The 12,495-nt window shown below is 36.2% G+C and overlaps 1 protein-coding gene across 5 annotated transcripts in view; it reads right to left on the bottom strand.

The window, feature by feature from the left end:
* CCDC82 (coiled-coil domain containing 82) overlaps nt 1-12,495 on the bottom strand; it is a 33,891-nt gene that overhangs the window by 2,707 nt on the left and 18,689 nt on the right. For 3 of the 5 annotated variants that reach the window (XM_035009330.1, XM_035009332.1, XM_035009331.1), the window contains 3 exons: nt 12,273-12,397; nt 9,041-9,211; nt 4,586-4,771 (listed from right to left, as the gene is read on the bottom strand). In XM_035009330.1, the coding sequence (XP_034865221.1) occupies nt 4,586-4,771; nt 9,041-9,211; nt 12,273-12,397 (482 nt within the window). Of the gene's footprint in view, nt 1-3,098; nt 4,213-4,585; nt 4,772-9,040; nt 9,212-12,272; nt 12,398-12,495 lie in introns of those variants that run through there. The other 2 variants (XM_035009334.1, XM_035009335.1) reach the window with 2 other exon arrangements.

The raw sequence follows: 12,495 nt of genomic DNA, 5'->3' as shown, positions 1-12,495 counted from the left end.
CAATTTGAGGTTTGTTTAGGGGAATAGAGAGAAAGGAGACTGAACCAAAGAGGCTGTGGTCAAAGTATGAAATGCTAGATGAAGGAGTTTAGCAATAATGTGACAGGCAATGTGAAATTGTTAAAGTGTTAAGGCAGAGACTGACATGATCTGGGGTGTATTTTAAGAAAAATGGTAAAACATCCATTCTAGAATATTTTGGCATTTAGTTATGAATCTATTGTAATAAGTTAGGTAATGAGATCCCAAATTCGAGTGACAGCCAATGAAGATGAAGAGTCAAGACCAGGGTAGGACAAGATAAGAGAGGACTCAGGATGATTTGGAAATTTCACAGATGATTTGGAAACTGTGATTTGGAAACTCAACTGCTGACTTCAGTTGAGGAGATTAACTGACCTAATGATTTCTTTACTTATGAACTCTGGTTCCACTCCTAGTAAAGGAGGAGAGGATCCTGATGACCCTGACTTTGGTGGTGATAGGAACCTATGGAAAAGCATAGGAGGAATGTGTTTTCCTTCTAGACAGGGCCATGAAACTTTTGTCCCCTCAAAGATCTGTGACTGGATCACCTTCTCTGGAAAGAATGAAGAAAAGAACAGGAAGGGAAATAACCTTTGAACTACCTAGGGATTCTTTTGACCGACTACTTAGGTTCTACCAGACAGAAGTAAAGTACTCTAGAATTAAAAACCTATACCTTAAAAGTTTGATAGTTTTTATGCTTTTTATATTATCTTTCTTTATATTCTTTTTTCTCTTATTAAATTTTTTCTGGAAAATTATAATCTGTCCCAGCTATACTAAGAAAAGTAAGGGAAATCTCTCCTTGCTTTTATTACTAATAATAGTTAACATTAATTGATCACTTACTAATTGCTAGGTCCAATACTAAATGCTTAAAATGTGTTGATCATTTAATTTCCACAATCAAAACTCTATTATTATTGTTTTAATTCCTATTTTACTGAAGAGACAACTTAGAGAAATAAAGTAACTTGCCTCCAGATTCTACTGCTAGAAAATATTTAAATCTGTGCTTTTAACCATCATAGTATGCTATTTCTAAGACTTAAAGTTGGGAGGGACCAGGCAGGGTGCAGCTTTAGTAAGAAGAAAAAAAAAAAAGCCCTCCAAAGGAAAAGTGAAACTCAGAGAGAAGGCAGTTTGTAATTCCTGGTCATTCAATCCATTTAAAGATTCTGGTTCCATCATTCTTTTTTCCTAAAAATCTGGAGAGTTTGGATCTTATTATGTTAACCCCTTCAAGTGCCAGGATGGATCTACTGATTAAAACAGGTGGAACTGTGGAAAGGGAGTGTGAGAAAGAGGTCAGAACATAAAAGGAGGAGTTTGGAGTCTTCTGCTCAGAAAAAGAGCAGTTAGATGTGAAGAAAGGAATGGGTTTACCGAGTCAGACAGCTATAAGGAGGCTGAGAACGGAACCTAGAGTGACATGCACCTTTAAGCAGGGCCCTCAATGTTTAATTTGCTTAAGAATCACCTGATTTGTTAAATATTGGGTGTTTAACACCCCCAAGGATTCTCATTCAATAGGTCTGCAGTGAGGCCAGGAACTACACATTTTCCACAAACTTCTAGGTGAGTCTGACATAGGTAGTTAGGGCCATGATTTGAGAAACATCAGTTTAAGGAGCGAAAGAAAAATTAAAAGGAAAAAAAAGTTTTAAAGGGGAGAAAGAAAAAGACACCACATAAAAAGTTTCAGGAAGGGGTGGGATATCAAATCATTATTTAAAATTCTTTCTTATGTAACAATCTTTATGTAATACATTTAAAATTTACATACAACTGTAAAACTGAGACTTGATACTTTTGACGTACTTTCTTCACTTGCTGATGTTCATGTATTCACCACCCCATCCCAACAACCCTATCTTCAGCTTCTCTGGAAATCCCATCATCACATTCACTTTCTTCTTAACAAGAAACATTCATTAGAATTTAGCCAGTGGCATATGATAGTATGTTCTTCCAGTCAAATTTAGAATGAGACAATTACTTTTATTATATTTATTATAGGTTTTGGTTTTATTATAATTTTCTTATCATTCATTCCTTTCTTACACTCAAGTAGCTCCTACCCTTTAATGTCATCCTAGGTTAAAAACAGATCATCCTAGCTCAATTGTTAGGAGGAGGAACAAGAAGAATGAAGTCAGTCTAGTTGGCAGGTCTTTGGGAAGATACGCTGAGATATCCTGAGACAAGGGAAGAAAAACGCTTGGAGGAGGAAGGGGCAGGTAAGGGAAAAAGCAAGGTGTGTAATACAAGCTGGGAGGAAAGCCAGGACCAGATAGTTTGTGTGAGGTAAAAGAAGGGGTTGACATAATAATTAGGAAGTAAGAGCAAAAAGGGCCACAGATAGGGCAACTCAAGCAGCATTGAGCCCTGGCATTCAGAAGGGTTAGGGTAGCTATGGCCATGAGCCTGCAACCAAGGAAGAAGGTGTGCGTCACAAGCACATGCAAGGCTGTCACACAAGGACACTCACATTCTCTGAGGGGTAGGTGGAGTGACGCTGAGAAATGTCAGAGCACTTGATAAATTCTGAAGTTTAATCACAGCACAGAAAGCTGCATATGGGTTTACAGTGGCTCTGAACTTTAGTTTCTAGGACATCTTTTGAGAAAATTTATAGATAAATATTTTTAAAACAGGAGGGATCCCAAAAAGAAAATGAAGCTCTTTGGTATTGCAAGTGGAAAAAAAGGTGCATGCTGTCCTAGACTGGCATGATCTTGAACTACTTTAACTGTCCACTACTAAGTGTTGTTCTTGAAGCATAATAGAACACTTGGCTTTTTTCTTCCTAAGAGTATTTTTTCTTATTCCAGGTCCCTTCTTTTAGAAATCCTGTTAAGCTTTTTCTAAGGTTCATGATCTGGAAGTGCTTTTAGTTTTTCTCTGCAAGGAGTTTAACGTTCTTGGGGCGCCTGGGTGGCTTAGTCATTGAGCGTCTGCCTTCGGCTCAGGTCATGATCCCAGGGTCCTGGAATCGAGCCCCACATCAGGCTCTCTGCTCAGTGGGAAGCCTGCTTCTCCCTCTCCCACTCCCCCTGCTTGTGTCCCCTCTCTCGCTCTCTCTCTCTGTGTCAAATAAATAAAATCTTTAAAAAAAAATTTTTTTTAACGTTCTTCCCCATTTATACTATTATTACATAATATGTATAGTACATGCGCAGTGACTTTTCTACACAATTTTTTAAAAAATGGTGTCCCAATAGGCTTTTCAACTCCACTGGAGGGTTGGCAACCCTTAAATGCACCCATAAAAGCAGCTAAGAATTTCATGTCATCATGGAAAATGAAGATGGGACTTACTGGATAAGTCATGGCTCCTCCCTAAGGCTAATAGAAAAGCACAGAGGAGGACAGGGAGGAAAGCACTGGGAGAGAAGTCGAAGCAAAGTAAAAGATAAAAAGCTGAGGAGAGTAAAATGAGAGAAAGACTACGGAAGGTTCCAGATGGGGGGGCGGCGGGGGAAGCAGAGAGATCACCAGGTGGGGGCTTGTGGTGGGAGGAGAACTGTCAGAAGGGAAACCAGTTCTGATGTCACTGTCCAGACTGGGAGACCTCTGCGGGACATGACGTGTCCTGACAAGTTCCTGTTGTTTGTTCTCTTTTTCTTTCCCTCTGCTTGTAAGTTTATTCACTGAGCTCTCTTCTTTTTTATCTTCCTCTTTTACAAATTCCCTTATGGTATAAATAACCTAGGCAACAGATCTCTCAAGTCAGGCTTTTTTTTTTTTTAAAGATTAAATATACTGTTGATCTGAGTTGCCTGAAAATCTACTATGTTTTCTCTCATACATTCACGTAACTAGACTTGTTTTAGAAGATTGCAATCATATTAGCATTCTTTCCAAGTACCATAAACAATTCTAAAAGCTCTGTGAGCAGACCAGAGCTTATGAGCTGCCAGCAGATCTTCGGGAATCCAGTGCACTCTTCAAAACCCCCACTTTATCCCTGATATCAAACTTAGTGATCAACAGGATTTGGGGGGATCAAAATCAGTGCCGTGGCCTGAAACCTCTGCATTCCCCTTGATCTTCAGTTACAGTGCTCACTGCTCAGCCCATGTCCTCAAGAAGAGGATGTGGGGGGTATTAGAACTGGCAGCCGAGATCCTTTCCTCAGATTGGTACCAGGTGCTTCTTCACTCTCGGGTCACAAGAACTGTTCTAAAGAATAGGAAGCAGACAAGCAGAGGTGAGTCCTATACTTTGTCAAAGAAAATAGGGACTTAATATATATGTAAGGAATACCATATATATAAAAGTGAAAGGACAGAGGTCCTTCATTACAGGACGGTATTATTGAGGATTTCAATTTATCTGATGAGCTGAAGGAATGCTTAGAACATCAGGGCACCTATTCAGGGTGGGACAATGATAAGCATGAAAGGAATGGGTGGAAGAAGAGAAAATACAAAGACAGGGAAAAGGAGAGATTCTCTTTTAAATTTCACTGTCCTCTAGTCATTTGTATCCTTCTGCTGATCATAATTAGGCTCCAGAATCTATGAATGAGATGATTCTTCTATATTCACCTTACCTCCTTAATCCAGCCACTTTCTTTTGACTGACTGAAAATTCTTTCCACTGTTTCTTTAACCTGTTCATCTTCAACTTCTTCTGTCTTTGCAATGGAGCAACATTCCTGGTACAGCTTGAACTTAAAATGTTTTAGTTTATGATAAATTCGGGTACGATCAGCACAAATTCTGCCAACAGTAAACACCTAAATCAAGGAATAAACATTATTATCTGACATATGAAGTAAAAAATATACTAATGATTATATAGCCTTTCTGGCTGTATATTAGCAAAATCTAATAAATGCATTATTAATTTTTAAAATGTTTATACAATGGTTCCTTTACCTTCTCTCATTATATAACTTAGATAAGAAAAACTGAGCATCTGCTATGTTTCAAGTATTGGGCTAAGCACTGGAGATATGTAAGTGAAAGATGTACTACCTGTGTTAGGGGAGCTTACAGTCTTGGGAGAAAAACAAACGATCACAGAACAATGTGTCAAATGCTGGACAAGAGATGCTATCAAGGTAGAGAAGAGGGACAATTAACCCAATTCAGTGATGAGAAGAATCCTTGAGTAGGTGATGCTTGAACTAAGTCGTCAGAAAATAGTTAGCCAAGTTTGAGAAGGAGGAGAAAAATGGCTTTTAACACAGAAGGATGGGAATACCTGAAGCAAGAAAAGCATGCAAGCAATTGTATGTACATAGTTACTGAGTTAAAAATGCCTAGATTAATGATAATTTTCTAAACTTATAAGCCACATGTAAAACTGAAACAAACTCTTATAACCAATATTCAGTATTGGCAGTTTTTCATTAAATTAGTTTTTTCCAAAAAATATTGTCAAGGGCGCCTGGGTGGCTCAGTTGGTTAAGCGACTGCCTTCGGCTCAGGTCATGATCCTGGAGTCCCGGGGATCGAGTCCCACATCAGGCTCCCTGCTCAGCAGGGAGTCTGCTCCTCCCTCTGACCCTCCTCCCTCTCATGCTGTCTCTCATTCTCTCTCTCGAAAATAAATAAAATCTTAAAAAAAAAAAAAAAAGAATTGCTCATTTAAAAAAAATATATAAAAAAAAAAAACTTTGTGTTTCGTCATGTTTGTTTCCTTAGTCACTCTGATATAACACATTAATACTTTATTATTAGCAAGCTATGAGAATTTTAATTTCTATGTTTATGTGGACTTCCAGGATTCTATGATTGATTAAGAATACTCTTCTTGGGGCGCCTGGGTGGCTCAGTCGTTAAGCGTCTGCCTTCGGCTCAGGTCATGCATGATCCCAGGATCCTGGGATCGAGCCCCGCATTGGGCTCCCTGCTCGGCGGGAAGCCTGCTTCTCCCTCTCTCACTCCCCTTGCTTGTGTTCCCTCTCTCACTGTGTCTCTCTCTGTCAAATAAATAAAATCTTAAAAAAAAAAAAAAAAAGAATACTCTTCTTGTGAAATCAACCAACCAGAACATTCCTCTTTCAGAATGTTTTGCATATGTACTGTTACACACACTGATAACGAAAATAGGAAATCTAAAAACTAAACCTTACAGCTAAAAACATTATAACATGATCAATCTTCTTCTCTGGATTAACCTGAGGAAATAGACAAACTCCTTGTTAAATCATATATTTGTCTCTGTGCCTAATTCACTAATGGGTTATGCTTTCATGAGTTCAGTACAAGTGGTCAAGTGGTAGAGTTATAGTATTGATCTATGTAACTTGTATTCTATCTGACAATCTGACAAAGAACTGCATTGTTTTTCTGAAGCCACACTGCAAGGGTTCACAGAGGTGATGAGTTCAATAAATAATCTGAGTATATTGGCAAAAAAATAGTAATAAAATGAAGAGTGTATTGGCAAAACTGCATAAAAGTTACATATGATCAGCAACAGTCAGGTTTGATGCATCATCTTGTGAAGATGGTATTTGGGACATCTTACAGTCTTTCTTAAAATCCTCGAAAGTTGAAGAAAACCAGGTTCAGATTTCTGTTCAAGTTCTATGAAAACCTTTCTGTTTTTCAGATCATTAGAAATAATCAGTATTATTGTACATTGCTTGTTTACTCCCAGGAACCTTCCTGTTTCAACATTATCATCAAACCAGTCATATCAACGCTAACAGTTCCCTTGCTGATGCCTCCTTTTTTACTTTGAGTGAAAAAGGTACCACAATATTGCAGTGGCCACAAGCGGTACCCTCTGTCTCTCCATTTCTGTCATCAAAGTAGACTGTGTGGGAGAAGTCTCCTATGGCTGTTCTGAATAAAGTACAGTAGAAGAATAATATAATTTTTTAAAAATTTCCAGCACACTGTATTTTATATTTCCACAAAACTGAGGAATTTATCTGTATAAAATTTTTAAGTTGGGGCAAGAGGGAAGGAGAGGTATTTAAAAATCCTTATTTAAATTTTTTTTTACCTGTATGAAACAAAAATACCCATTGAAAATATTTAACATTATAGTTTACGTCTTTCCATTTCTAATTCCTATCTTCTTGGCCGCTACTTACACTTATGTAGATCAATAAACCCCAAATTACCTTTAGAATATTCTCACACTATTTTTCCCCAAAATGTGATCACATTTTAAAAGCCTAAACCATTGTTAGTAAGTGTTCACAGAAAAGGGTAAATGCTTCAGTGAACTTCATGATTGTGTCATCTGCTTTAATTGGATTACTTTGCCTAGCATAAACTTATGGGCACTGAATATGTATAGTTTTATGATTCTGGCTATACGTAGTTATCCAGTATTCTAAAAAGATGTATCATAATCTTTCTCTCTCTAGGAATTTTACTGTCCATGAAACTGCTAGTTTCAATGCAACCATGACAAAACTGCATTTTATCATTTGATTTAAAAATACGTTGCTACTTTGAGAGCTATCAACTGGCATTTTAAGGTAGGTTTTAATTGTATACCTTTAGATGGAAAATAATAATTTTCTATTATATTTGTTAACTTTGATGTTTTCCATTGTGTGACTGGTGTATTAATGTTCTTTGCTTTTATTCTGTGAGATCTCTTTTATTTTTTAGATATCTGAGTAACTATTTTATACAGAATCTTTGCTCTTTCACAGGAATATCAGAACTCCAGAAATGGTTTTCTAACTCACTTCCCTTTCCAGGATTAGCTGTAGACCGCAAAGACTGTGAATGTACAGCACTATTTTTGACCTATACAATAGAATATGATCCTTAAAGTATTAAATCACTTTTATTAAGATTCTATGTGTCTTGGGCACCTGGGTGGCTCAGCTGGTTAAGCGACTGCCTTGGGCTCAGGTCATGATCCTGGAGTCCCTGGATCGAGTCCCGCGTAGGGCTCCCTGCTCAGCAGGGAGTCTGCTTCTCCCTCTGACCCTCCCCCTTCTCATGTGCTCTCTCTCTCATTCTCTCTCTCTCTCTCTCAAATAAATAAATAAAACCTAAAAAAAAAGATTCTATGTGTCTTAACTCATAAAAATTCATAGATCGGTTTTTAAACAATGGGGAGATTTGCATATAGACTATGTTGAGAAAAGAAATGTGTTTTCATAGTAACTTGTCAAATGATACATTAAAGACTAATTCTGAATTCATTATCCCCATGCAAACTTTCTAAGTGAATCTTACAGATTGTTTAGAGAAATCTGGTCAATTACTGCCATTAGTACTGAGGAATCATACTACCCAGTGTAGCAGAAGGATTTAGATTAATAATCTATTTCTAGCTTAATAACTGACTGGCAGTATTTAGAGGCAACTCTGAGAGCCCCCAAACACACACACCCTTCATGGATATACAGACTCACCAGAGGAAGCTCTCAATATTAATATTTTTGCATTTATAAATGTAATACTTTTATAAAGATTAAAAAATAAATAGAAGTAGACTACACCCTGCACTTCTCTCTTCACACTGTACTGCTTTGCTTGTTTACAAATACTTTTCTTCAAATATTTCCAATATTTTCTTCATTTTTGTCTTTTCATTCAAAATTAATGGCACCTTAAGTATGTGTTGATCATCTAGATTTTGATTCTGATACACTCTAGGTTGAAACACCGTTTTCTTTCTATTCTCATATTAAGATGACAGGCATCTGGGAACTGTCAATTTGGTAGATTATCTGCCATAAAATTTTCCACTTGGGTTAAATTCTCCTTTGGACTTAAAGGGGACTTTTGCTTCCCTTGCCCCAGTTATCTGCCTTTTCATCCTCATCCTACACCCTTCTCCCCTCCCCACAGTTTGGGTGATGTATACTTATACAAAGTTTAGTATCTGAATTAGGAGTGAATTTGCCATAGACATAGGCAAGACATATTTTTCACATTCAAAATGTATACCCTCTTTCCTTGTACTCTTTTCCCTTCTCCTAGTGCTTTCTCCATTTATAAAAACAACAGGGTTATTTGTGCAAGCTATGTATTGAAAATTTCTAAATACTGAAAACTAAAATGAGAGGGAAAAATACCTGTTTATCATGTGACATGAAATCATCTGTTTCCATAGTCCTGGTGTTGTACAACTTTCCTGATAAATGCACTGAGTATCTGCAGTGGCGATGCAATCCACAGGCCTGGCAGGAACAGTTTTCAGGATTCTTCAAATGGATACTTACATTAGAATAATTTTCCACCCGCTCCTGAAAACAATTGAAAAATGTAATGAAGCTTTCCAAGATTGGAAAAAAACAACAATAAAATAAAACATAAAAAGAACCTAACCAAATTAAAGCCAATATTTGGAATCACAATAATGGGGTAAGATGTAAGAGCAAAACACACTCTTATTTCTTACTTTAATACAGAGCACACAGTAGATATTTGACAAGATATTTTTAAATTAAAAAAAAGAATTTATAAATTAGGCTTTTATAATTATAATTATAAAAATAATATATAATTATATATATATTTTTATATATTATATATATAAAAATAATATATAATTATAAAAATTAAATTTATAATTTAATAAAAAATTAGTTTCCTACTTTTGAGTTACTGTTAGGTAGTATTCTTCACAGATTTTAATTTACTTTTTTTTCCCCTCCTCTCATCTCTAGTTAGTGTAAATGAGGTTTAATAGTTAGAAAAAAAGCAGCAAAAATTCAGGATACTGTAACAAAAAGATGAATTCATTTCGGTTAGTCAAAAACTGAGAAAAACCAGATCACATTCAGTCTCTTTGGTGTAAATTATATCCTATTTCCCACAAAATATTCCAGAAATGATTTGATCATCCTATGGCTACTTACTAAAGGACTATGAAATAAGCAAGTTGGAACTAGGAATGCTAGGGGGCCAACTCTGATATGGACAGTCTAATAGCTGAATTAGCAACGAATAAGTGAACTGAGAAAATATTTGGCATTCATAAATAAGCTTTATTAAGCTGTGCAATTACTTCTGGTTGCATATTTTTGCTCACACTCTAGACCTGTGCTAGATACTACTGTCATAATTAGTAGTGTAGATTAGGTTTTACCATAATATTTGAACTACAAACAGTGAGCATATTAGCAGGGTTACTGATCCACATTTGTATTCTCTATCAGCCTGATAGTAATTAAATATTCAGTATACCGATAGTTTCCTTTTTAACACTGTATGATTCATAACTACATTGTATTTTGTCTACTTTTAATATTTCTCATATTTCATGGCAGTTTGTGACACATGTCACTTACAGGATGACATTCAGAGTAAATAGGTGACTAAACCACTTTCCCTTTTCGTTTCTGTGGCACATATGGAAGCACATTCAAGATGAAAGCTCTATCAGCTTGGCTCTTGAGAGACTACAATATGCAGAACGCTATTGTAGATTTACACGGGACATATAATATAACTGAAAAATAAGCTTTGTTGGTTTAAGCTGTTAAGATTTTCATTGTTGACCTGTCATATTTATTTTTTGCAGCATAACTTAGCTAATTCTGACCAAGATCATATTGAATTTTCTATGTCTCTAAATTTTTAAGCTAATATTTTCTTGTATCTCTCAGTTATTATTTCAACATCAGATAATCCAAATTCAGCATAACATGCCATGGTATAGTTAAGCATAATATGGCATAGTGGCGTGGGCTTTGGAGTCAGATAAATACTAGGAATTTATGATTTCTAGGTTTAAACATTGGCCTAGTTAATTACTAGCTGTTTAACCTTGTGTTCGGAGTCACAGTTTTCTCAACTCTAAAACAGGAAAGAATAGTGCCTTCCTCATGGGGTTACTCTGAAGATCAAATAAGATACTTTGCATTGCATAATTACTTGGCAAAGTTAAGTGATCAATAAATATATGCTATTTTTCTATTAAAGAAAATAATATTTAAGAACGTGCTATGTATTTTACCTTCCAAGTAAGTAAATATTTCCCTTTAAAGTAGGTAAATATTTTCTGTATCTGAGGAAGAGAGTGGAGTTTAGAGAGGTTAAAAACCTACCCAATGTCAAAAAGATATATATGGTGGCCCTAAACTCAGCCATCCTCCAAACTGAAGTCTTCTATTTCTGTAATCCCATAACTGTCCCTTAAACCTAAATCATCTGTGGCTAATTTATCAGGTAATTCAAGACTGAACAGGCCTTGGATGAAATCAAATCTCCTGACATAAATGAGGTAGAATAGCTAATGATTTAAGTGCCAGAAGGACTGTTAGGAACTTGAACTTCTGTTACCTTGCCATTTTTTTTCCTCTCGCTAATCATTAAAAGATAGAATATTAGAAGTAGGGAGATTAAGAAAAAAACCCTTAAAAAACATATAAGACAGCCTCTACTATTAGAGATTCATAAAACAGAAATCTATGGGGCGCCTGGGTGGCTCAGTCGTTAAGCGTCTGCCTTCGGCTCAGGTCATGGTCCCAGGGTCCTGGGATCGAGTCCCACATTGGGCTCCCTGCTCTGCGGGGAGCCTGCTTCTCCCTCTCCCACTCCCCCTGCTTCTGTTCCTGCTCTCGCTATCTCTCTCTCTGTCAAATAAATAAATAAAATTAAAAAAAAATAGAAATCTATGAGATAACATGGAGTAAGTCTTATAAAGTAAAAAGATGCTTCCCTGAAATTGGTAGAATTACAAAATCTTAATTACCAATAATTACAAAACCTTAAGGTCGAGAAGGATGTCAAAGACAACCTAGGCCAGTGTTTCCCAGATTATGTTATGGAAATCAATTATTCTAGGAGGTGATAAAATGTAGCTCATGAAAAGGAGCCTCATAGGAAAACACAAATTTGAAAAGTATTGCACTCTACATCACCCTCTTGAAGATTTATAGTATAAATTCATACATTAATGTTCCTTGAAAGGTCCTCCAATTAAGTTTAAAACCCACCATTTCTCAAACTTCTTTAGCAATGGAACTCCTTTCTGAAACAATGATTAATATTCTGTGAGATAATTTCCTCATTTTAATAGATGGGCTAAGCTCTGGGGATGCTCTAAAGTTATTCATCATTTAGAACTACTTAACTACTGGATACATATAATAAGTGTTACAATAATTAAAACAATAGCAGTCTTTAGAAAAGGTGAGAAACAACAAGCTGATTATTAACAAAGAAAAATGCCAATAATTTAGAAGATTATTCAGTTAGTATTCAGTCAATATTCAGTTTGATAACTGGATACTGAAATCCTGACAGGTCTGCCACTCCCATGCCCCCAACCAGAGACTCAAAACAAATTAAACTGTATACCTTATATTGCTCTTTCCAACGACTTCTAGAAGCTAAACTCTCTAGACGAGGCTGAACAAAGCGGTTATCCAAATAATGGAGAGATGTCAACATATCTTGTGCATATGATTTTTGTCTGGTGCCATCTGTTCAGGGGAACAACAGCAGCAAATAATCACTTAGCCCTTAGGAAATTATCTATCTATCTATCTATCTATCTATCTATCTATCTATCTATCTATCT

The sequence above is a fragment of the Mirounga leonina genome, unplaced genomic scaffold, assembly GCF_011800145.1.
Source record: "Mirounga leonina isolate KUSES-001 unplaced genomic scaffold, KU_Mleo_1.0 Mir_153, whole genome shotgun sequence".
Lineage (NCBI taxonomy): Eukaryota > Metazoa > Chordata > Mammalia > Carnivora > Phocidae > Mirounga > Mirounga leonina.
The sequence above is the reverse complement of the archived record's forward strand: the minus strand, read 5'-3'. Positions and strand labels throughout refer to the sequence as shown.